Below are 27,883 nucleotides of genomic sequence, written 5' to 3'. Positions count from 1 at the left end.
GTTTTAAGTATATCATAATATGAGGATAATAATTACGTGATTCGTAAGTTAATTAAGCTTCCGATGACCAACCTTTTTTTGTTACACGGATAACCAAGGGGGGAAAAATGACCCCAAGTTTTTTTTTGCATGGACTTTATGTCATTCAGCCAGTCACAACATGAGTATTAGTGTCATGTGTAGTGTGTATGTTCAGTAAGTGTCTTGTTACTTTGCAAAGTCGACGTCATTAGCGTAAAACTACTTGGAATTATACATAATAGACGGTATTTTACTAAACATCAACTTCAGAATATATTGTTTATTCGTAAAATATAGGGAATTTTTTTTATTTCAAAATACGAGGATATCTAGAATGATATTAAAGTCAAATAAAAAAATAATGAGATAAAAATTGAAAATACTTTTGAATTTATTAAAGAAAAACATACGCTGGGGTCACAATTTCCCCCGCTTGGTCATCCGAAGGTTAAGGTCGAATTATTTTCGTGAACCAAGGACGTATCTTTCACGTGAAAACTAATATATACGTTCCCTAAAAGATACGTTAATCAACACGTGTTTGCAACGTGAATTTCCCGAAACATTTTATTGCTATTTAAGGTACAGCTGGTTCCTAAAAAAACTGATACGACTCTTAGTAAGATTTGATCATGTTGAGCAGTGTATGATTGGTCTGACATTATATTATATTTATTATGACAGACAAATAATAAAATAAACAAACAAACAGCCATTTTTTGAGGTTGAAGTTATCTGACAAATTTTAAGATTTGGCAGTGACAGTGAGAGTATGTAAATAATAAGTATTTATCCATCAAAATATAATAAATTAAATATAATTAAACTCATATTCATTATATCACACCTCATCAAAAGCTTTTTACAAGAACATAGTCAGCGATTTTGATATGGCTAGAGCCAGACTACATCAAGATCGCCTATAAATCGTGCTGGTAATTGCCTTGCAGCGAGACCAAAAACAAAAAGAAGAAGAAGAAGAGAGTACACTGCTCAATTTTCTACAAAATACGCTTTAAGAGTCGTATCAGTTTTTTTTGGAACCAGCTGTACTTAGATAACACGTCTATTGAAGACGAGTTATTCACGTAATTTAAAGACGTATTTTCAATGTGACATTCCAACCAAATTTTCACGTAAAACTCACGTAAGCAATTTACGTATATTGGTGACAAATGTACCCAAAATTCACGTCATTAACACGTCGGTCTGTTTGCTGGGATATGAGAAGTGTGGGTCGACCTCCAGTTGCAAGGGGAGGCATATATCCTAGAGTGGACTGTCAAGGACACTTGAAAGAAGAAGAAGAAGAAGAAGAAGAATAAATATATACACTCTCAAAGTAATATACCTGTTTTAACTGGGGAAAACTTTATTTAAAAGCTATTTGTTATAAAACACTTGGTTCACATTTTAGCAAGATTTATCATTTTCATAAAAATTTAAGTCGTAGCATTTATTTTCTCTGACATATCCAGAACTTCCATCGGTGTACATATTAGTGTTACAATTATACGAAACATGCCGATTGATTTTGTGGAGCTGGAGATCTTTTGTTTCTTTAAGGAACGTATCATCAAGAAACTTGCATTTGGGAGAATGAGAAAATTTTCTGTTTTGAAGAAAAGGGGGATCAGTCATCGTCAGCTAAAAACGAAGGCAGTGATTCTAAGAAATAAAAACATCTCCTCTTTTTTTCATATTTATTGCTATTGGCGTTTTACGTTATGAACGGAACGTTGCTTAGATACGCCAATGTATTTCTTATGGACGATAGAAGTGCGCCAATGGCACGCCGTACTGATTACAATGAATCGTATATCGGTAGTCGAGTAGCCACCCGTGCCCGAGAGGTTTATCAACAATGATATCCATAAGCGTAATGTTCCATTCTTAATGTGAAACTAAGTACATATAGTGCTTATTCCCTTGTATTTAATTTTAGTTTAAAGGTGCATCATAAATAAATTGATAACTTTGGATGATAAAACAATAATTTTTTTATTAAAAATCCTTTATAAGATGAATATTTATTTAAAAGAGCTCTTACGGGCTACAACACAGAATGTCTCGGGAATATTTATTCCTAGTATTAAGTATACATGTTTAAAACCACTAAATACTTGATGAAAACCATTTAAATGTTATCAAATTGGTATTAGATTACATGGCTGCTGATAATTTTAAAATATTTTAAAATTTTAAGTAGATTCACATCACAGAAACGTAAAACTCTCAACTAGAATTACTCTAGAATAACCGTAGCTACGCGTAGTTGAGATTGTAATCTAATACCAATTTAATAACATTTAAAGGGTTTTCATCCATGTGTTTAGTGCCTCTAAACCTGTATAACCTTGTAGCAGCACACATATTCCGAAAACGTTCTGTGATGTAGCCCGAAAGAATTCTTATACAGGGTGATTGATTAGTAGGGTAAACCTCAATAGCTCCGCTATAGTAATAGATAGCAATAAAAGTTAAAAACAAAAATTTTAGCCACCTTTGAGCTTCACATTAAAAAATTAGCTAGAATGTTATAGGGTGTTCAATAACACAGTGGCAGACCAAATTTATGTTTTTTTAAATGGAACACACTATATTTTATTTTAAATTCGAAATCCTGTTAACTTCTCCATCACAAAAATATAAAGGTTTGTTATATTATTCAGGGTATTTACAAAGTTATAACCAATTTTATATGAAAATCGTAACAAGTTCAACTCCCTGTATAAATAAAAATAAGCAAAACAACAATGGTTTATTAATGCTATATTTTGTAACGTATTGTCAAAATTTTAAAGAATAGTCGATATTGCTAATTTTCTTTATATCAAATACAGGGTGAGTCAAAACGCAAGTACATTATTTTCTCAGTAATTTTAAACGGAACAGCCTATATTTTATATCACTATTGAAAAGTACCATTACCGTACTTTAATTATTTTTAGATAACATTCCCTATGTCTAAATTTATTAGTTTTCGAGATATTTTAATTTTTCAATGGACCAGTAGCGTGGCCACCCAAATCACCAGAATTTTACGTTACGTTAATAATGAAGTTTATAAAATACCTCCAACAACAAGGGATGAGATGAAAAATAGAATACAAAGTGTATTTCGATGTGTTAATTTAAAAATGCTCCGTAGAGTAAGTAGCTCATTCAATGATCTTTTTAGGCGTACATAAATATTTTATTAAAAGTAGCTTCTAATTTTTTCAAACATGTTTTTTTGCAAAAGGTATTACTGATAAATTATGTTTCGTTCTTTATTTGTTACATTATTATATTTACATACAAAAGTAGTGTTTAATTGTCTTCACAAAATATTGTATTTTGTGTTTGTGTGTTTTTTTGTAAAATTTATTACTAATTTTCTTTGTATATTTGTTGCATTTACATAAAAAGATAGTTTTTAATGGTTTCAAAAATTTTGCATGTAGTGGTTGTGTTTTTGTTTGTAAAATGTATTACTAATAAATTATTTTTATTTCTTTATTTGCTACAGTGTTAAATTGATTACCGGATTGATAATCGGTAATCTTCAATTGTCAATTCAGTCATGGCTTACTTAGAATTTAGATAAATTTAAACACCTAAAATAATTTGCTCTGAAAAATGAAAATATCTCGAAAACTAATAAATTTAAGCATAGGGAATGTTATATAAAAATTAAAGTACGTTAATGTTACTTTTCAATAATGATATAAAATACAGGGTGTTTCATTTAACATTACTGAGAAAATAATGTACTTGCGTTTTGACTTACCCTGTATTTGTTAGAAAGAAAATTAGCAATATCAATAATTCTTAAAAATTTTGACAATAAATAAAAAATATGGCATTTATAAACCATTGCTGTTGTACTTATTTTTATTTATACAGGGAGTTGAACTTGTTACGATTTTCATACAAAATTGCTTATGACTTTGTAAATACCCTGTATAACATTACAAACCTTTATATTTTTGTGATGGAGAAGTTAACAGGATTTCGAATATAAAAGAAAATATAGGGTGTTCCATTTAAAAAACAAAAGTTAGGTCTGCCACTGTGTTATCGAACACCCTGTAACATTCTAACTAATTTTGTAATGTGCCTAAAGGTGGCTAAATGTGTAAAGGTGGCTAAAATTTTTGTTATTAACTTTTATTGCTATCTATTACTATAGCGGAGCTATTGAGCTTTACCCTACTAATCAATCACCCTGTATATATTTTATTAAGGATTTAGCATAGGGATATAGAATTTTTAAATAAACTTGTTTGTGATATATGGTATAAAGCCGATTACAGGATTTTTATTTTTTGCTTGTGGATAAAATATGTATTTGTGAAAAGTAATATCAATGTAAACTGTTATAAATGTCCATAAAAACTATACCTTGTTTTTTAAATAGGAGGAGTAACTCAAATTTACCGCGCCGTAATGCTTGTTTGTAATTGGACAAACTGCAGGCAAGTTTACTCCACTAAATTAAGAAATTTTAACACTATTGTCATTTATGAAATTTTAACACTAGTGACATTTAAAATTTATGGGTTAATTAAGTTATATGGACGATTTTTTGTGATTTCTGTGTTATTCCTTTAATTCTTAAATTTTTAATCTGCATTTATATGAAAAACAGTTATTTTTAGACCTGTTCAGCGACATATTCGCTGTCCCGGTGGAACATTGGCGTAACTGCAAATTTATAGAAAATGAGTTTATGTCGTCGTTGGGCCCAAACTTGGTTACCCCATTCGGCAGATCACTGTCAGACGTGTTGTTCAACTTTTAGCCACCAGGGGGCAGATGCGTCATAGTTGAAAAATCAGCCGACCTCAGAGAAACAATGATATAATGTACAGTTTTGTGCTTCGATAAGTCGAGTGTGTGCTTGTACCTACGGTGCTACATTGACGCAATTGTATTTTATGCTATTGAAACCTTGACGTAACTGTATTTTATGTCATTTTTCATCTGGATTTCTCCTTATTGTGGGGCAGCATTGACGTAAGTGCATTTTATGCAAGTACTATTTTTATGATTATTAGATTTAAATGCATGATAAATGTTCCAGTGAACACTATCATCCTTCCACTACTGAGGTATCACTATCATCAGAAGAAGAAGAAGCAGACATAAATATACACCAAGATCCCCAAACATCAATACTTGGTAATGCTCTCTTGGTCAAGAAGGAATTAATTAGGAATGCTAAAAAAACTGGAGCTCCTTTAACGGTTAAAGGAATGGATTTCACCGAGTTTTACGATGTAAAAGCGCTGTACAATGAAATGGACTAGATGTTAACTTAATGATAACTGAAGTAATGTTACTTTAAATCTTAAAAGGGAAAGATTACTTTCTGTATAAAGAAAGTTATAAACAACCAACGTGGACGAAAGTTGATGTTTGCCAAAAAAGAAAGAGTCTGAGTTCGTCCGAATAGTTTTCACCAAAATGCCAGCTGCGTAAGGCTTACTCTTTAAAAATTCCTTTATACCCCAGGCTGTGGGTGAAAAAACGTGATATAATTCAGCAATTTTTGAAACATATCAGGTGTTGTAAAGGACGATGCCAGGAATAACTTCTACTAAAATGTAACCAAAAATATTGTGCGCTTTTATTGCGATTTTCATTTGTTAAATTTTCAATTTTTAATGATTCTTAATTCTGTAGCTTAGGATATTGATTTTAGAGAAAAACTTTTTAATAGAAAGTTGTAGTAAATTAAAAACCTACAATTTTAGCTATGGTAAGTTTAATTTTGTTAATTGGTTATTGCAAAACAGCCTGCGAAAAGTCCAAAATGGCCGTTTTTTACAATTGTATTATTTATTGTACAAATATTTTTTTTTATTTTTTAAAGCTTTAAAATGAAGATCTTTCAATACCAAACATAAAAAAAATTGTAAAGCCAGATTAACGAATTTGTTGCTTAGATATTATAAATTGTTTATCCCAAGAGGTCAAACGTCGAAGGCTATAACTTTTTGACAAAAAATCGTAGAGAGTTGGTGAAACATCCAATCTCCTTCTAAAAAGTTATATTTTCATATTCTGATGTAAATAAATGCGTAAAACATTTTTAAACCTCTAATTTTTGGGTTTGAAAATAAGGGGGCAAATTTCGTTATAAACATTTAGAGCTGAAGCGGCCCTGTACATCCTATGAGTTTTTAACTTACAGATTTTTGTTGCTGAAGATGAAACGATGATTTATAAAAAAATAAAAAATTTCTACGACCAACTGAAGCCGAGATAATTTTTGGGTTTGAAAATAAGGGGGCAAATTTCGTTATAAACATTTAGAGCTGAAGCGGCCCTGTATATCCTATGAGTTTCTAACTTACAGATTATTGTTGCTGAAGACAAAACAAAGAATTATAAAAAATAAAAAATTTCTACAACCAACTGAATCCGAGATAATTGTTTTTTTTTCTTTAGTCGTGGTGCCTTTATTTATAACAAATAAGAAATTATTTTACAGTCATTGACTAAAGAAAGACTTATATTATCTTAATCCTAAAAGAATAGTCACTACAAGAAGAAAAAGTTTTATATTGTATATTATAGTAAGAAGTAACATTATTATTATTATATTTATATACCAATGAAAAAATTAAAAATATAGTTATATTTCATATATATGTATCATTTTTGTAATATTATTTCTTCAGAAATGAAATTTCACATATAAAAGTTTATCAAGAAAAACAAATACAGTGGTAAATAGACTGTATATTATAATGGTAATATTATTAAATTGTTTTCTGTCAAAATTTATTACAAGTTATGTAAAAATTTTCCGACCGCGCGGATTTGAAGCGAGCCCGGCGATTTGCAAAATTCGGCCGCTCGCAAAAGCACCGATTTTAAAAATAATTTTTAATAATTAAATGCAATTATATTTTATAATAATTTTTATTTTAAGATAACATAAGTCTTTCTTTAGTCAATGACTAAAATTATTTCTTAATTATTATAAATAAAGGCACTACGACTTAGGAAAAAAAATTATCTCGACTTCAGTTGGTTGTAGAAAATTTTTATTTTTTTATGAATCTTCGTTTTGTCTTCAGCAACAATAATCTGTAAGTTAGAAACTCATAGGATGTAAAGGACCGCTTCAGCTCTAAATGTTTATAACGAAATTTGCCCCCTTATTTCCAAACCTAAAAATTATCTCGGCTTCAGTTGGTCGTAGAATTTTTTTATTTTTTATAATAAATCTTCGTTTCATCTTCAGCAACAATAATCTGTAAGTTAAAAACTCATAGGATGTACAGGGCCGCTTCAGCTCTAAATGTTTATAACGAAATTTGGCCCCTTATTTTCAAACCCAAAAATTAGAGGTTTAAAAATGTTTTACGCATTTATTTACATCAGAATATGAAAATATATCTCTTTAGAAGGAGATTAGATGTTTCACCAACTCTCTACGATTTTTTTTCAAAAAGTTATAGCCTTCGACACTTGACCTTTTGGGATAAACAATTTATAATATCTAAGCAACAAATTCGTTAATCTGGCTTTACAATTTTTTTTATGTTTGAAATTGAAAGATCTTCATTTCAAAGCTTTAAAAAATATAAAAAATTATTTGTACAATAAATAATGCAATTGTAAAAAAGGCCATTTTGGACTTTTCGCAGGCTGTTTTGCAATAACCAATTAACCAAATTAAACTTACCGTACCACAAATTGTAAGTTTTTTAATTTACTACAACTTTCTATTAAAAAGTTTTTATCTAAAATCAGTATCCTAAGCTGCAAAATTAAAAATCATTAAAAATTGCAAATTTAACAAATAAAAATCGCAATAAAAAAAAAGCGCAAAATATTTTTGGTTACATTTTAGTAGAAGTTATTCCTGGCATCGTCCTTTACAACACATTATAGGTTTTAAAAATTCCTGAATTATATCCTGAAATCGACCCATTTTTCACCCACAACCTGGGGTATTAGGTGATAAAAAACTAAAAGATTTGAAACAATTGCTTTCAAAACAGATACCTAATTCCTGAATTTTGTAAAGCCTTTTACGATTCAATTTTTCGTTGATACTTTTTTTGTAATTTCAATTTTATTTTTAAGAGGAAACAGTAGCGATCAACAGGTAGCGAAAACGCGTTCCAAGATTGCGGCTGTAATTTTGAATATTTTTTCGAGATATTTGGCACACGTATTCATAATATAATAAAGAATGGCCGTACAGAGCCCAATTTGAAAAAAATATTAATATGTGGAAATTATTCTGTAATTAAATAGAATATTAAAAAAATGAGCCTGTACCACCATTAAGAAAAACAAAAAATACACTTTCTTCAAATAAACTTTTTTATCCGATGCCTAGATTTTGTGTCATTTTGGAACTACTAATGAAATAAAAAAATTTAGTAGTTCCAAAATGACACAAAACCTAGGCATCGGATAAAAAAGTTTATTTGAAGAAAGTGTATTTTTTTTGTTCTTCTTAATGGCGGTACAGGCTCGTTTTTTTAATATTATATTTAATTACAGAGTTATTTCCACATATTAATATATTTTTCAAATTGGGCTCTGTACCGATATTCTTTATTATATTACGAATACGTGTGCCAAATATCTCGAAAAAATATTCAAAATTACAGCCGCAATCTTGGAACGCGTTTTTGCTACCTGTTGATCGCTACTGTATCACCTTAAGTTCCGTTTATTAAAAATGTTTGCTTTTACTACAATTTTCAATTTGTTTAATAAACTTTTTCAATGATTTTTGTCCTTATTTCCACGCCACCTTTCAGAACTAGCTAGATAACCAAAAATTTTACAAAATGAATATGTCTGTGGAAAATTTTTAGAATATTATATGAAAATTTAGAATTGAGTTTTAAAGATATTATCTTTCAAACTAAATTCTAAATTTTTCTTTCTAAAACTAAATTCTAAATTTTTCATCCCTTTTGATCCCCAATTGCAATTACGTCATTGTTGCCACAAAATGACTGTGGCAACAATGACGTAATTGCAATTGGGGATCAAATTTAGGGATGAAAAATTAGGAATTCATTTCGAATGTGTAGTAGAGTTACAGTATATCACGGTGGCCAAGTATAACTGCAATACTAATCCAGTATCTCCATTATGCTTCATTGCATGAGGTATTAAGTAAAATAATTTTATATTTTTGGCTCTCCTGAAAAGTTACACTTTTGTAGTTGCGTCATTGTTCCACCGGGACAGCAATATAATATTTGTGCATTACTTTCGAAGGCCGACATGATCAACCAAAAAATAAGATGAATCCGGTGATTTTTCTAGTGACATTATTGGGTGTGAATCTGTCTTTTGAGTTTACTCCTCCTATTTAAAATACGAGGTATAATAGCTTTATAATTTTTTAAACCTTAATCTTGAAACCAGAAATGTATAGCAACTATACAGGGTGTAACAAAAATACAGGTAATAAATTAAATCACATATTCTGGGATCAAAAAGTGTTCGATTGAACTTAACTTACCTTAGTACAAATATGCACACAAAAAAAGTTACAGCCCTTTGAAGTTACAAAATGAAAATCGCTTTTTCCTGATATGTCGAAAACTGTTAAAGATTTTTTAATGAAAATAGACATGTGGATTTATTATGACAGGAACATCTTAAAAAGAAATTATAGTGAAATTTGTGCACACCATAAAAATTTTATGGGGGTTTTTTTCCCTTAAACCCCCCAAACTTTTATGTACGTTCCAATTAAATTATTAATGTGGTACCATTAGTTAAACACAATGTTTTTAAAACTTTTTTGCCTTTTAGTATTTTTTGATAAACCAGTTTTAATCTAGATGCGGCTCCTTTTTTAATATGTTTACATAACAATTTTATGGGGGTTCTGTGCCTTTAAACCCCCCAAATGTTTGTGTACGTTCCAATTAAACTATTATTGTGGTACCATTAGTTAAACACAATGTTTTTAAAACTTTTTTGCCTCTTAGTATTTTTCCGATAAGTCACCTTTTATCGAGATGTGGCTTCTTTTCAACGAAAACTTTTCGTTTATAAATTCACAAAGTCTGTGTGTTATTGCGTTGCCGCTCCTGCAATACCTAGAGCAGATTTATTGATGGATTCCTATGTAGTTTTGTCTTATGAATCCAAATCTGATAACGGCATTTCGATATCTCTAACCGTTTTCGAGATAATCGACCTCAAAATCTAAAATGTGACGTCACAATACTTTTATTTTCTGCTGACACACTAAACGTCAGCTGAAATCGTTGCTAGTAAGTAGGCTAGTTTTTTAATCTGAATTTGTTAAGCAAAGCATAGGTTATTTACATTTTTTGAGTGTGACACTTCGTGAATGTCAAACTAAATTCTAAATGAAGTATTAATTAAGAATCAATGACATTTGATAGTGAATTTAATTATTATATAAAATAAATAAGATGTTCAAAAATACAATTTGAGTACATTTTGAAAGCAATAGTTTATTATCATCTTTAAAAAGGTTTACACGAGTATACGGCCTCCCCTTTAATGGGAGTACCTAATGATAAATGGAGTGTTCCATTTGTTATGAAATGAAAATTGTTATTATAGTCGGTTCGATAAACTCAGACACAACTGGCTAATGATTTTATTAGGTAATTTTTTGTTTTTTGACAATTTTGGCAAAATTACTAATTATTTAGTAATGATTAACTATTTAGTAATTATTTTTTTTGCCAAATTGGCAACATTACTGACTAAAATCACTAGCAAGTGCGTCTGAGTGTAGCGAACCGACTGTATGAAATGTTGTTTGAAACAAAAAATTATGGCCTGATATGTGTAATTACATCCTTCTAATGGAAAAAAATATTAGAAGATTTTTCTCAAATTAGGGATACCAACAATATTTTCATTTATAACTCTTTTATTTTTAATTTGACGAAGAAAATTTATTCTTCATAAAAAGCTCTTCATGGTCTAAGATTTATGATGCAACCATTATATATCAAATTTTATTAATTTTATAAGGGGTACATAAAAAATATGAACTTCGTTCAAGAGTAAAGTAATAATTGCACATTAAAACATAATTGTTTAATCTAAATAACTTTTCATAATAGCAATTTTCCATATTAGGAATTAAAATACGTAAATAAATAAAGTTTTCGTTGTGATAATGCTCGCATTTTCAGCTTGTTTAATATGGTTCCAAAAATATACCTCAATCTGTAAATTATAAATACATTTTCATATTAAGTGATATTATTACTAGGTACTTACATAACAGTATACAAAAATGTGGTGGATTTGACAAATATTCAAAATATCTCGATAAAAACTAGCTTTCCGAAAAAGTACTTAGAGGTAAAACAGTTTTAAAAACATTAAATTTAACTAATGGTGCCATAATGATAATAGATAAAATAAATTTTTATGGGGTGCACAAATTTCACTATAATTTTTTTAAAGATGTACCTGTCATAAAAATGCCACACGTCCGTTTTCAATAAGAAACTTCAAATAGTTTTCGATATATTGGAAAAAATCGGTTTTTATTTTGTAACTTTTTTTATGTGCACATTTGTTACTATAGTAAGTTAGGTTTAATCGAACTTTTTTTGGTCCCAGAATATGTGATTTAATTTATGACCTGCATTTCTGTTACACCCTGTATATTTAACCTTATTTAACGAAATTAAGCTTAAGACACGTATTCATCAGTAAAATAAAGTTAACTTAAGTACTATACATATAAATAATATTACAAGTTCTCTGGAGGTATGAAGAAATTTGGTGAGTTTCCGTATTCAGTTCCAGAACATAAAATATCAGGAAAGAAAATCATTTGATATAAATCTAGAGAGGAAGGATTTTAGTTCAATTCAACTTTTAAAAGTAATGTTTTCTTATTATATTGCTTGAGGCACAATTTCTGGTTGCTTATAAAATCGGATCAGCTCAAGGGAAATTCGGAATAAAAATCGTGATTTATTTATCTATATCGATTGTTTTATTTATATTCAATGGATTTTGATGCCAGGCAATTTGATTTCATTTTTAAAATAAATATGACCTTTGAGAACTTAGGTTACCAATAACTTCATTTATAAAAGACGTAGATGCAATTCATCATTGACTGTAGAATAAGATTTTTTACGTGTTTCTATATATATATATTTGTTTGGTATATTTTGGAACCAAGAGCAAATTTGAAAAAATCAAACTATAGTTAGTACCTATTTATATTTCAACTACCTGATTGTAAAACATTTGCAAGTGCTTTATCTAAAAAACTTTGTTTGATAAATTCGTCTCAACGGCAATTAACAGCCTTGTTCCAATCACTAAGGAAAATCACTGTTAGAATTTTTTTTTCAAAATGGTATGTATGTAAATAGTAGCGTCAATGTAACAGTTTATAATGTGCATTTGAAAAACTTCATCAGGGATGTATGTATAATATCCTCCATTCTAATGAACATAATAATATGCAGTGAACACATTACGTGTCAAGTGTTTGAGATGAGCAACAATAGGATGAAAAATCAAAAACCTATGATAAGCTGATAACAGGGTTTTTTTCGTCTTCGGCAGAAGAACTGGAACAAATTATGAATAAATTAGACACAAATATTATAATCATTGTTGTGGTATTTTTGTGGTACAATAATTCAGTTTAATAGTAACACAAAATAATATAAAAATGATCCAAGAACAAGGAAACTTCATTATCGTGCGATAAAATGATACGATGAAGCAAAAAGAGTGGAATTTAACGCATCTTTTACCACCGGAAAAAAAGTCTGTTTCCCTAAGCAATATAACTTCTTTCACTAGACATAAGTTACAGATTCCATAGCAGGAAAACTGAGATTTTGAAATACTTCAAACAAGCATATGATTCCATTAATCGCTTAAAACTGTGGAGTGTAAAGGATCCTACATATTATCATGCACTCATCGTTTCCGGCACGTAGCGTAGTCTCCGAAACTCCTGATTTTACAAAGAGGTGTCTGATACCATACGTTCCGGATAGTATGAATTTCTCATATTTAAAACCATTAAAATCAATATGTTTCGGAAACTAAACGCTACGTGCTGGAAAAGATGAGTGCATGATAATATGTAGAATCCTTAATGGTGGAGCTAGGCGTAAAGAAGCTGACCATGCTAGCGCGAATGCATGTAAACAATTCCTTTTGCACTAATTAGAATAGGGCGAAAAACTTCAAAGGCATTCGGCGTAAACACCGGACACAGACAGGGATACCCGCTGTCCCCATTACTATTTAATCTAGCATTGGAATCTGCAGTGCGAAAAATCTATACCAGAGCCGAACCAGACATAACTGCCAGAGGTGCAAAAACTGTTCTTGCATTTACAGATGACGTAGATGCAGCAACACAGATAACACTGGAAGTTAAGGATATAGTTTCTAACTTTGGAGAAGCAACACTAAACGTTGGCCTGGAAATAAACGAAGAAAAAGCTAAATACATGGTCGTGTCAAGAAAGAAACGACAGCGAATAAGACAAAACATTACCATAAACAATCATAATGTTGAAGTGGTCAAAGAATTTAAATGCCTAGGAGGAGGTTCCTCTAACACAGGAGAACGAAAGGTTGAAATACGAATACTGCTGGGGAATAAATCTTTCTTTGCCGTTCAACATCTAATGAGGTCAAAGCTTCTCTCAAGGCGTACCAAAATCCAAATCAACAAAACCACAATACGACCAACAGTGACATACGGAAATGAAACACGGACATTGAGAAAGAAAGAAATCAATAAACCATTAGTATGGGATTGTAAAATCCTGCGAGTTATATATGGTCCTTGCAGGGACAGTGTGACAATGAATGGAGGAGCAGATACAACAATGAATTAGAGACTCTCTTCAAAAAGGCAACCATCGTGAGATACATTAAAGCCAATAGATATAGACGGGCAGGCCACGTGGTACGGAGTGATGACGATATACTGACTCTAAGCGGCGCGACGTAAACTCGGCAAATACTCACGAAGAGATGTAAAGGCCAAAGATGATTGAAACCTGAGCTTTACAACTATATCTTTTATGACTGAGTTATAAGATCTTAGTCGGTCTAGACGGTCTAGTTACTTGAGGCGCAGTCGATCGACAAGTTTAGTGGATTTGCGATTTGCGATCGCTGGTTCGAGCCTCAGCTAGGTCATGAAATTTATAAAAGGCCAACGCCGTAGTATGAAACTCAATAGAGTCTACGACTTGGTCTGGAATATACTATTGTCTGATCGGCCTATGGAGAAGCGTTACGGCAAGGGATAAGTGCTTGCAGCTTGGTGATTCTCCTCCATAGATCCCTACTGAAGGGCGTTGACGCCTAAGAACGGTGTATATATAAGATATCAGGCGGTAAACACTTTTTGTAGCCTAGAAGTTGACCCAAAAAATACGGCATTCATACAATAGAGCTGTATATAGTGGCACACGGTTCCAGAATCCTGGAATGGATAACCTGCACGAATAAAATATGTACAATAAGTCAACTAGCTGCAGTACGACTGGCTTACAACAGACTGCTGCTTAGTAGTTTTTTATTTTGTATTACTTTGTTTCACATACAGTCGGAAAAATGAAAGAATACCCATGAACGAACATATAAAACACGCTGTATTTTCCTGTCACCGTGCCACAAAGAAAATTGCTCAGCGCAAGTACATGTGATAATAATTATTACATGTACTTGCGCTGGCCAATTTTTTGTGTGACACGGTGACAGGAAAATACAGCGTGTTTTATAGGTTCGTTCATGGGTATTCTTTCATTTTTCCTACTGTATATTCTGGATTAGGACTTTCTTCTTCAGAACGAATTTGGACAATTAGATAATGCCTTAGATCTACAAAGTCTACAAGTCTTTTTTATTATGAAATATGTCTATCTATCTAATTAGCCTTCTTCGGTCCATCTCTGGACATAGGCCTCCCCAATCCTTTTCCATTCTTCTCTGTCTGTCGCGACAGTTATCCAACTAGAGCCCACGTGCTTCTTGACATCATCTGCCCATCTCATTTGTGGCCTTCCTCTGCTTCATTTATATTCCCACGGTCTCCAATTTATGAGAGTTTTGTTCCATCGTTCTTCTTTTTGTCTTATAGTATGTCAGGCATCTCCATTTCAACTTTGCAACTACTTGTCTAACATCCCTAACTTTGGTTTTCTCTTTTATCCACTCGTTTCTCTTTTTATCCAATAGTCTTTCCATTGCTCTCTGCGTTTTTATGAACTTGTCCATGTGTGCTTTTGTAAACGTCCACGTTTGGGAACCGTAAGTGAGAACAGGGAATACGCATTGATTGTATACTTTGGTCTTAAGATATTGTGGATATCTTTTTTTTTTAAGGAAGTAGTACAGTTTTCCAAATGCCACCCATGCCAGTCTAACTCGTCTTTTGATCTCTGCTGTTTGGTTTTCCTTGTTAAGTTTTATAATTTTACCCAGATATAAATATAATCGTGAACTTGTTTTATTTTTCATCTTGTCCGATCTTCATTGCGATGTCCTCATCTGTATTTGTTATGATTTTGGTCTTGCTGTAATTCATATTAAGGCCTATCTTTCCGGCTTCTATGTCCAGTTCTTCCATTATTTCAAACAATTCTTCTTTTTTTATCGATTATCAATACGACGTCATCGGCGTACCTTAGGTGGTTCAAGAGTTGTCCACAAATTTTTAAAAATGAAATATGTAACGAGTACAAAAAAGTATTACGCAATTATCTAATCACTTTATATCAGTGGTTTAATGCCAAAGTAAATTTAAAAACCGTTATACTTAACTTACAAATCCTTACCCTCTTAATTGGATACTCATATGGAGTAGTATAACTACTGTGCATTGTAGATACGTAACAGTCTTCATAATTTAATGGTTTTGGCTTTTGCTCTGGAATGCTGAAATAAGTAATAATCAATAATTGAGTAATTAATTTTGAGTCATTTCCACTATTAAATTTTCGACAAGATATTTCATTTATGAAATAAACGTACATTTTCATCCATTTATTTTATTTTGGGATTCCATTCAAAAGAAAAGTCATTGACCTTCGGGCAAACAGAGCCAAAGAAAGAAATTCCACAAATGATTGCCAAATCATAAGACAATTATACCAACTACCACTACCTAAAATTGGGGATTAGATGAAGACTTGGAGAACCGTTAATAGACGGTAAACAACAAAAAAAACATGAAAAAAAATATTAAAAAATATAAAAATGAATAATGTAATATGACCCCACATTATCGTCACAGACATATTAAGATCATGAATAATAGGCTATTGATTATATTCAAAATAAGATAGCTAAAAGGAACTACAACGTTAACGGGGTTTTATTATTTGATATGGTCAATGGACATCTATATATGAAAAAACCGCGGAGTGCTACCATTTAAAGGGGTGCGTTTTTGAGAAATGGGTGAATTAGTCCCTGGGCACAGGTTACATTAGGGTGAGTTCTATGCACTTTTGATACAAATACTTCTACATAAAAATTGTTTCTGGTTAAATTTCCTATCTAAATATAACTTCTTAAAGTCAAAGATACTTTTTTTTACAAAAATATATTCAAAAGAAAAAGCACAAAAAAACCCAAAAGAAAGAAATTTTGTTTTTTGTCCCATAACTTTTGTTCACGGGGATATAGGTATAGACATTGTTTCACAGAAAGAAAACTTACATATTTTCTCTTTAAAATGATGTTTGGTAGAGGTCATTGGGATTTACAGTTTCCGAAATATGATTTTTCAAAGTTCGCCACTCACAGCAATTTTGGGCAATTTTCCTTGTTATTTCGCAAATATTGTTCTGTAACTTTTTTCTACGTAACTTTAGGTATATACAATGGTACACGTAATAGGAATAGAAATCAATTACCTTTAAAATGGTCTACTGTATAACGTTGTACGACTTTTTTTTAAAGAGATTGTGGTTTGTCAAGGTTTTATACTTTTAACGATTTTTTTATAATATAATATAAAAATAAAGCAAAATTATTACATAATATATTATATATTATATAATACCTAATATAAAAAAAATATTATTTTTTATATTTTTTACTTTTTTTTTTGAAATTTCTCATTATAACTTTATTTCTTGTACATGAATATACTATCTATATATTGCGCAACAAAGAGGGCTTACTTTCTGTTCTTTAAAATGGTGTATCATCTATATTTAAATACATAATGGAAACCGAGTGATTCTTTGATATTTTTTTACCTGTATTATTTAAAATAATTCTTTTACAAAAATTACAAAAACATTAGTCTTAAAAAACATCACTTTAGTTAAAATTATTTAAACGTTGACATTTAAAAAAATTTCAAAATCAAAGTCCATCTCTTCGTTAGCATTAGCTTCAATATCTTCCTCTGACACTTCGGTTATCTTAGAGTTCCCACAATTAGTACCCATGCACATGCACCCTTTGCAGAATATTGAACAACTAATTCCTATCTTCCTACAACCGCAGTTTTTTGTACATCCTTTGGTACATTTACATGCTATTTTTTCAATCAAAGCTTGTGGTGCAGGAGCTTTGACAGTAAATATTGGAATTAATCCATATTTTCAAGTTTGCCCGGCCGAGTCAAGTAGATCAAAAGTATTACCTATAAAAAGTAAGATTCAATCATAACACACAATCCCATAAAAAAGTTATAATGGGGAATTTAAAAAATAATCCTAAAATCAAAAATCGTTGCAAGTACTTATTACAATTTGAAAAAGCATATCTTTATCAAAAATAACCCTGGAATTTTTTTTAATACATACACCATTTTAAAGTAAACAGAATAAGCTTTCTTTTTTATTATATAATATATACCATATAGAAAAAAAGTTATAATGGGAAATTTAAAAATAATCGTAAAAATATAAAAACTAGTTAAAAGTCTTGAAAAAGATAACCTCTTTAAAAGAAGTCGTACAACATTATACAGTAGACCGTTTTAAAGGTAATTGATTTCTGTTCCTCTTACATGTACCATTGCATATACCTAAAGTTACGTAGAAAAAAGTTACAGAACAATATTTGCGAAATAACAAGGAAAATTGCCCAAAATTGCTGTGAACTTTGAAAAATTATATTTCGAAAACTGTAAATCCTAATGACCTCTACCAAACATCATTTTAAAGAGAAAATATGTAAGTTTTTTTTTCTGTGAAGCAATGTCTATACCTATATCCCCGTGGACAAAAGTTATGGGACAAAAAACAAAATTTCTTTCTTTTGGGTTACTTTGTGCTTTTTCTTTTGAATATATTTTTGTAAAAAAAGTATCTTTGACTTTAAAAAGTTATATTTAGATAGGAAATTTAACCAGGAAGAATTTTTATGTAGACGTGTTTGTACCAAAAGTGCATAGAACTCACCTTAATGTAACCTGTGCCCAGGGACTAATTCACCCATTTCTCAAAAACGCACCCCTTTAAATGGTAGCACTCCGCGGTTTTTTCATATAGAGAGATTCATTGACCATATGAAATAATAAAACCCCGTTAACGTTGTAGTTCCTTTCTATAGTACATAATCAATTGCCTATAAGTGTAGTTTGGCAAATGGATTACGTTCCCGCAGTCATCACATATAAGGAAAAAATGGATGGTACCCACTACAAGCCACATATCACTAATCATATTTACTACATATTCCTGTATTACCGAGTAGATTGTAAATTAGCTGTGATAAATAAACAAAAATGTTAATATATAATATACACACACCCAAACTTACAGGGAGTCACCTGATATTTCTTATTATTTCGTGCGAATTTTAAAAAACGAACACACGAAGTCAAACAATATTTATTTTAAAGCAATTTAATAACAAATACATAAAAATATTTATATTATAACATATTTGAATATTAGTGTATTTGGTTCCCAAACTATTAACTATGGTAAGTTACTTGTGTGCACAAGGTAATCATGCCTAGACAATTAGTGTTTTATACTTTATTATTGGTTTAATATTTATTTTTGTAATATTACTTGCTTGTTTCCCAAATATTTATTTGTTTATTCGCTTTATTCCATTTGTTCGGATAATTTAGGTCATCGTTCGGTATTTATTTATTAATTCATTTTGCTTAATTCATTATTGTATTTTCTCTTCGTCAGGCTTGTGCCTATTTATTTATATATTTTCAATATTTTTCGGGTTTTAATATAGTTGTACGTAGCAAGCGTACTATAACCATTTGGTAAAGAGGACTCATGTGAGTTCTACCCTATATGTAAGTAAGAGGTACTTATGTAAATTTTGTAACAGGTAACATTATTGTTGATATCTTAGATATAACTTTTTTCATGTATAACTTTTGTATAACTTTTGTCATGTTAGAGTCACAATATATTCAGTTTGATCTAACTCAGATATTGTCAAAAATCTAGTAGTTATCTTTAATAAATATTTACTTATTTTGTATATCATTTATTTTTATTATTCCTTTATGTTCATTATTGCTGATTTAATATATTTAATATTTGACAGCAGTGTAAGATACCTGGGAGAGTGATCCAAGATCATTTTCTTGGCGCCCATGATTTGTTAGTTTTATTTAATTGGTTCTTCTTTAGTACTTATTCGTCTTTATATATTTTCAGTGCATTATTCTTATCTTAGTATATACCTTTCCTAGTCATCAGCATCTACTTTGAGCTACTGTCCTTCGACAGGCATGCAAACAAGCCGTATCCATCATTGAGTATCAAGTTGTTCTCCTGCATCTCTTGCTAGCCACTCCATTCAGTTTGGCTCTGTCTCTTCCCACTTCTACGTCTATCCCTTTTAATCCCCCTTTCTTCAGTACTACTGCAAAGTAGTATTTTTTTCTTACTGCGGCTCCTCAACGCAGAAGCCAACTTCACTTTCTTCTTTACATCCCATCTATGTTCATTTTTGTCCCATTAGTTACTTTCTTTTTTCCTTACTTCTGTTGGAGTATATCCTTCTCTTCATTCCAACAGAAGTTCTTCTTTTTTGTTTCACTTTTGTTTAACTACCTGTGGGACTGTCGTTTTTCTTGTCATCGTTCCGAGGTTCCCAACCATTTCATTTTCACTTTTCACTTGCCGTCTCACTTCCAACATGTGAACAAGTCATATCTAGATCTCAGATGTTACCTAGGGCAAATTAAATTATATTTTAAACATCCAGGCTTAAGGTAGCATTTTATACCTATATTTCGTTGACGGACTACTTTTACTGGGCTTTGACCCACATATTTTTGTATAATACTATCTTGGTGGTTAGCATGTACATTGCACGTGAGTATAACCTAATATTTTTTATCCCTAGTCAAAATTTCAACATCTTTGCCTTTTTTATCAGGTTATATTCATTTTAGGTAAGCACTGATGATGACTGGTAAACCAGTCGAAAACTAGTTCTGTGAATTTGATATGGCCCTTTTGAGGGTTTTTTAAATATACCTTTTATACAGGATTTACCGTTTTTTTAAATACATAACAATTAAATAAAACAATAAAGTATTTAACAAACAAATTGAAATTAGTTGTTTTAAAGTCAATAGCATAAAAAATTTCAATGGAAAACGAATAATGTTTAAATTGTTTTTATTTACCTTTTTGGTTTTTTTTTTGGTAGTGAGTGTTATCATCTATAGTCCTTATGTAAGCTTCAGTTTGAGTGGGCACGCTCCTAATCAAATTATCAACATTTTTTGTGGTAGGTTGCTCCATCCTTCAAGAGCAGTTTGCACTAGCCGTGAGGTGTTTTGTGGATTATCCTGTCGAGCTCTAATTTTTCTTTTAAGCATATCCCATAAATTTTCCATAGCGATAAGCTCGGGTGAGCAAGCAGACCACTCCAAACAAGGGATACCTTCTGCTTCAATGATGTCTCTAGTCACTCTAATGGTATGTGGAGTAGGGCGGTGCGAAAAAAGTCAAGTTGATAATTCCGTGTCGCTATAGTGCGGAAAAGTTGCGATTGGTAATTACAAGAAAAACAAAAAAATAATTATTTAAATCGGACTTTATCTTCCGATCCCGCAACGCACCTGAAGATTATGAAAAAAATTAAATTTGACCTTTTTTTCAAAAAAAATTATTTATCCTTCGTGTAAGTTTTATTTATTGCTATAGTAAAATTTATTTATAGTTTGCATGGTTGAGTAATAAAAAAAAATAGTTTTACGCATTTAACGAATATCTTCTGATCCCACAAAATGAATCAAAATCTATAAAAATTTGAAATTTTTGATGATTTTGATACATTAAAAAACATTTAGTTACCTCATTTTTCTGTTACATTGTGAAGATGTTCGCTTTTTAAGATATTGTATGACAATATTTAAACAACCCAGAACTCAAAACGAGGGGGTGGTTGCACTTCTAGCTCCACATGCGCCCTTGTCTCCAACCAACCAATGAGTGTGTGTTTTTTACATTGTTTACATATGTACATTTCTTTTTCATCTGTTTGTGTCCAGCGCTTAAACACCAACTTTGTATTCTGATTTCTTGATAAAATCTGGCAGCATGGACCTTGATTTATATGTTGTCCTAATGAATCCATCTCTTGATTGGGGCCCACATAATTAGCATTAGACGATGCTTCCGTGACCAACTTTAGACATCGCTCGTCAGCTTGCGTGTGGCAGGGATAGTTTTGTACGTTCCAGTCTGTCATGTCGCCCGATGTAATGCAAGAAGTTATATCCTTATTTGAAACTCTTCGAGGAAGTGGTGGAGAAGATAGTTTTGTAACATTCCAGTCTATTATTTTAGTTTAGTCCTATGCTTCAAAATTTCAAGTAGTAGGGAGAAAGGAAACACATTAGAGAGCTAGGACTAAGAAGAGTGTTAAAAGCCGGACAGACTAAAGCCAAGGGCAAAAATATTAGAAATTTCATCCCTCCTACTTTAAATTTTCAAGCACAGGACTACACTGAAATAATAGACTAGAATGTTACAAAACTAACTTCTCCATCAGTTCTTCGAAGTGTTTCAAATGAAGATATAAGTTCCTGCATTGCATCAGGCTACATGGCAGGAATGTAAAAAACTATCCTTGCCACACTCAAGCTGTCGAGCGGTGCGTAAAGTTGGTCATGGGAGCATCGTCTAATGTATAATGCATGTGGGCCTCAATAAAGGGATGTATTCATCACTGCAACACTTGAATCAAGATCCATGCTGCCAGATTTTACAACCAAATCACAATACAAAGTTGGCGTTAAAGAGCTGGACACAAACAGATAAAAAAGAAATGTACATATATAAATAATGTAAAAAACACACACTCATTGGTTGGTTGGAGAAAAGGGTGCGTGTGGAGCTAGAAGTTCAACCACCCCCTCGATTTGAGTTCTGGTTTGTTTTAATATTGTCACACAATATCTAAACAAGCGAAGAGCTTTACAATGTAACAGAAAAATGAGATAACTAAATGCTTTTTAATTTATCAAAATCATCAAAAATTGTAAAATTTTATACATTTTGATTGACCTTGTGGGATCGGAAGATATTCGTTAAATGCGTAAAACTATTTTTTTATCACTTACCCATGCAAACTGTATATAAATTTTACTATAGCGATAAATAAATCGTACATGGAGAATAAATAAACAATTTTGAAAAAAAGGTAACATTTCATTTTTTTCATAATCTTTAGGCCCGTTGCGGGATCGGAAGATAAAGTCCGATTTGAATAAATGTTTTTTTGTTTTTCTTGTAATTACCAATCGCAACTTTTCCGCACTATAGCGACACGGAATTATCAACTTGACTTTTTTCGCACCACCCTAATGTGGAGGTCCATTATCATGCAAGAAAATTAAATTTTCTCCTGTTGCACCTCTCCAGAGCCTAACTACAGGTTATCAACATACCTGTGAGTAGTTAAAGTTAATTGAATGAAAATTAAAGGAGTTTTTTTACGGATCACAATTCCTCTCCAGAACATTACACTTTCTCTTGTATATTTGTGAACAGATTTGACATTTTTCGTTCTTGCTTGTCTTCCTCGTACACGATTTTGTGGGTCATCCGATTTTACACAAATCCTGACTTTTCCTGGAAATAGCACATTTTGTCAATTTCCAATGTTCCAGTTTTGGTGGTGAAGACACCAATTTAGGCGATCAATCTTGTGTTGCCTGGATAACTCGGGAACCCATAACTCTCTCCTGCCGTATACTCCTTGACATGAACTCTTCTTCTTATCGTTTCAACTGAAAGAGTTACAGCTGTAGCTTCCAAAAGCTGCCTTTGGAGCTGCACGTGAGAAATGGTTGGGTGTCTTCCAGCTGAATGGACAATTAAACGATCGTGGCGAGACGTTATTACTTTTTGGCGACTTTTCCTTGCTTTATGTTTAAGTTTTCCTAGTCCTGTTACCTAGCATAGGTTTTGGACAGAACGGCCTGTGTTACGTCTAGCTCTACAGCTATGTCCCTCTCAAAACATTACTTGCTCCACAAGACCAATAATCTTTCCCCGTTGCAAGTTCTTTAACCCCATATGACGCATATTTTCTTCTTTGCACGCAAAAGTCAGTTTATTTATTTTCGTTCAATTTGCAACTCCAGCAAATAACCTATATCATACTGAGCTGTACTATTTGATTGTCTTATAGATTTTGTATTTTCAATAAAAACCATTATTCTTCGCAACAATAACAAGTTTTTTAAAAAGAAATAAATATTAGTTTGAAATACATGGTGATTCCATATAAGTTTGGGCGTGTGTACTTTCTACTATACTACTAATAAAATAATTTTTACTTACTCTATTGTAGTGTAGACATTGACTAGCTGTTTGTTAGGATTTATTTCCAGTTCTCTCCGTCTAGTATAAACTTGATCTAACATATTCCTTGTTGTAGTTACCCACTTAGTGCTATAATCGTTTCCCAAGTTTACATAATGTGAGGTAAATAGGTTATGTTTTGGGCAATAAGGATTTCTATCTACAGGCTGAGCATTGTATATATTATACCAATCCGTTACCTACAAATTAAAAGTGAAGTTTATTTAGAATAGAAAAATTTGAGTCACCGTATCTTTCTATTACTCTAAGAATTAGACAGGCTAGTTATTTTCCTTTGCATTATATAAATAGAACAAGTAAAAGAATATATATATCTAGGACAAATCACTAGATTAAATAAAGAAAATCAGACCGAAGAAATAAAGAGAAGAATAAGGTTGGCCTGGGCATCATTCGGAAAACTGTCTTATATTCTAAAGAACAGAAAATACCCGCAATACCTAAAAACAAAAGTCTTCAATCAATGTATACTCCCTGTTTTAATATATGGCTCTCAGACATGGACGTTTACAAAAGAGAATATGGAAAAAATAGCAAAGACAGAAAGAGCCATGGAAAGACAAATGCTGAACATTAAATTATCAGACAGGAAAAGAAACGAATGGATCCGTAACAAAATAAAAGTGAAAGACGTCTCTACCCAAGTAGCAAAGCTTAAATGGAAGTTCGCCGGACACACCCTACGGCAGAAGGATGAAAGATGGACTAAGATGATAATACATTGGAGACCATGGAACCACAAACGAAAAAGGGGAAGGCCACAGATGCGATGGTCAGATGACCTGAAGAAACACACTGGGTCAAAATGGATGCAAATTGCCCAAGATAGAGAGGCACGGAAGAAGGAAGAGGAGGCCTATATCCAAGGATGGATGTTTAGGGCTGATTAGATAGATTAGATAGTTATTTTCCAGACTCCTATAAGGCGTGGAAAGCCAGACACTAAAATAAGGAACTCGTTAAGAATATATAGGCTTTTGAAATCTAAGTAGACAGATGCGTTCTCAGAGTCTTCTGGACAAATAGAGTCACAAATCAAGCAGTGCTGGAAATACTGATTTTTGAACCTGAAGTTATATGCATATATTATAAGAAGAAAAAACTTAGTTTCTCGGCAACATCTTTACAGGACTGAGATATGAGTATCTAGAGCTTACAAAGCAAGGAAAGATCTTTGGACGAAGAAGAGCAGGACGTAGAAAAATTTCTTGGCTGCGAAACCTTTATGAATGGTTCGGAATGACATCGGTTTTATTGTTCGTTAACCTCCACAGAACACAAGAGATGCTGAATGCAAGGGGAATATTAAGGAGGGCTATGTCTATACTTACATAACAAAGAATGTAATCCCCTTTTTTAAATATTGGACATTCTACCTTTTTTTGACATGTTTTCTTCCATCTACAAGTTCCTCACTAATTTAAAGTCAATGTTTTAATTCACTTACTTACTTTTATCCCTGGAGAATACTGTTTCTTGGAATATAAAGTTACTTTTGGACGATGGTCCATTGGTTTGGTCTTAATTGTTTCCAGCTTAAATATAAATTAAATGTTAATGGCATGATGATTTATTTCTAACACTAAAGAACTTACCACGAACATTGTAGGATTAAATCCAAATCTGTAAGAGATACTATAACAAATATAATAATGATTTTGATATGACACATTTGTCAGTTTATGACTAAATTGACACAATTTTAAATATTTCATATATAATAAATTGTCAAAACTATGTTAGATGACCGGTTTGGGATTATGTCAGGCGGCCAGTGGTATCACTGTATGAAGTCTCCCAATGAAAATGATTTTAGTCAGTATCTCATGCTTCACTATCAGAGTCATCACTATGCGAATAATTAGAGGTCGCACTTCATCTATAACTTGCTCAAAGAATGTTGCTCAGTTTGCCATGGTTCTGCCTTTATTTGTTCTAGCGACTCTTTCCATAAAGTAAGAACGCTAGCGTCAACAACGCTAAATAGTTGTTTTGGGTGCATGCTTGTCATATACTGCCGTGCTAAGCCAAAAGGCGGTAACTGATTTTTTTACGAAAATGAGATTTTTGTATTTTTAGGTAGAATAGGGTATTTAGTATATATTTACAAAGTCTTTGGAGTTGTAGAAGCATTATATTTTAAATAAAATTGCAATTTTGTTAGCGGTATCCACACTTTTCAGTTAAAATACTAAGCAATTTGGCGGTAAATGTTAAATACTATGGCGTTTTGACGGTATCTGCTACAGTTGCCGTCCATATACCTTAGCATATTGCACTTACCGCTAATCTACTTTAAAGAATGCTACGCCTACATTTAGAAACCACCAAATCGCCTTAGCATTACGAAGTAATTTCGGCCTAACTTTACAAGGTTAAATTATTGTGTTAGTTAAAACAGTTGTGTTAGTAAAAGAAATAATTAGCGAAGATGATGAGAACTTTTCGAGATTATTATATCTATTGAAATGTATTTTCATTTTTGTTTATAATGTTTCCAGAATTAACCAATTATGTTGTCCTAAACAATATGACTCTGCGCCAAGTGGGTGATTTATATCTTGAATTAGGCAGTAAGAGATTTTCATATTTAAAAATATTTCTTTTTTTATTAATTAGGTTTAAAAAACTTAATAATATATCCACACGCTGTCCACAAGCATTTTTAGAAAAAGAGACTTAAAATATTTTGTTTTTTTAGAAAATCAAGTAGAGTCGAGTAAGAGTTGTGAAACACGAGGTGAAACCACTGAAGACAATATTATAGAAAGAGGACAATTTATTGTAAAGTAATTACAAGAGGTGAAAAAAATTATGTTCAACCTGTACTGGCGCAAGGTCTGTTCCATACTTAAAGTTTTCTGTAATAAACCCTTTGTTGGTCGTACATGGGATTAGCAGTCCCATTGATTGCATTTTTTTTTTGTTTAAATACAAGCTATTATCATTGCTTAACTAGACAATATCTAGTAATCTAGTTATACAATGCTATTATAAATAGGTAAAAGACAATGTGATCATATTTTAATCATAACATATAACTAGTTTGTACAATACAACTAATAAAATGTTAAAATTTGCCCTAATTACATTAAGTAATGGTATTTTAATACCCAATATGATATTGTGAAATACCCAATAATATAACAATGCATAATAATATTAGTGTAGGTGTCGGCTATTATAAAAGTCGTAAAATAGCGAACCTTTGTCGCTAAGAATATAATAGATGAGAATAGAAAGTGAAAAGTATGGTTTACAATCACATTTACAGTTGAAGAATTCTTTAAAATGCTTAACATCAGCAGCTGTTTAAACATCTATAACAATCTGAAGGGATTCTGTTTTTTCCTAGTATAAGTACAGTTTCGCCCAAATTATTAGACGCACTATAAAAGATTTTATATAAAATGTTAATTATTAGGTAATACCATTGTAATACTAAATAGGTTTTTTGGTATGTTGTTCGGTTGTCTATTTAATTGTCTATATTGAATCACAAATGGAACATTATTATTAATGAACCAATATGTTTTTATTGACTCTTGAAAGAAAACAGATATAACGACAACTAAATATTGTCAATTTGTTGTTGTCATATCGTGGCTCAACAAAATAATAACATTTAATAGTATTTTAATTCTTTCAATTTAATAAACTTTAATACACAGAAAAGTATTTTTTATTTCATATCAATAACAACTGTAAACCACATACCGCTAATAGGCTTAGTATTATAGTAAGTTTTGATAAAACGTTTTAGCGGTATCTACCTCTTTTTATATAAAACTTTGTTTTAAAATATAATTAATGGTTCCCTTAATAAACTGGGGCATATATCCATGCATTAAATCTATTAGCTAGTCCATAAATCCCTAACGGGCCAAAATTGTAGCATTCAATTTTGAAATCGATTTTGCCACCATTTTTTCAAATGTTAGTTACCGCCTTTGGGCCTAGCACGGCAGTATAGGTCTGGATCCCGCATATGAAAAAAAAGTTGATTAATAGCAAGCTGAAAATTTTTTAATAGCTGAAGGGTG

At 31.4% G+C, this 27,883-nt stretch overlaps 1 protein-coding gene across 1 annotated transcript; it reads right to left on the bottom strand.

Moving 5' to 3' along the window:
• Positions 1-1,375: 1,375 nt before the first annotated feature.
• Positions 1,376-25,530, bottom strand: LOC114324311 (uncharacterized). Its single transcript, XM_028272116.2, has 5 exons — positions 25,436-25,530; positions 25,292-25,375; positions 23,799-24,019; positions 15,831-15,930; positions 1,376-1,668 (listed from the first exon to the last, which is right to left on the bottom strand). The coding sequence occupies exons 1-5, from the start codon at positions 25,442-25,444 to the stop codon at positions 1,435-1,437; spliced, it is 648 nt and encodes a 215-aa protein (XP_028127917.2). The 5' UTR covers positions 25,445-25,530; the 3' UTR covers positions 1,376-1,434.
• Between the last annotated feature and the right edge of the window lie 2,353 nt (positions 25,531-27,883).

This window comes from Diabrotica virgifera, chromosome 9 (genome assembly GCF_917563875.1).
Source record: "Diabrotica virgifera virgifera chromosome 9, PGI_DIABVI_V3a".
In the NCBI taxonomy this organism is placed as follows: Eukaryota; Metazoa; Arthropoda; class Insecta; order Coleoptera; family Chrysomelidae; genus Diabrotica; species Diabrotica virgifera.
The sequence above is the reverse complement of the archived record's forward strand: the minus strand, read 5'-3'. Positions and strand labels throughout refer to the sequence as shown.

What these genes read in the sequence shown, in the direction of transcription:
- LOC114324311 (XM_028272116.2), bottom strand. An exon ending in AGTATTCTCCAGGGATAAAA is followed by an intron (nt 24,020 to 25,291) that starts GTAAGTAAGTGA and finishes TTTAATTTGTAG; the next exon opens with GTAACGGATTGGTATAATAT. An exon ending in ATGAGTATCCAATTAAGAGG is followed by an intron (nt 1,669 to 15,830) that starts GTAAGGATTTGT and finishes CTTCGTTTTTAG; the next exon opens with CTGACGATGACTGATCCCCC.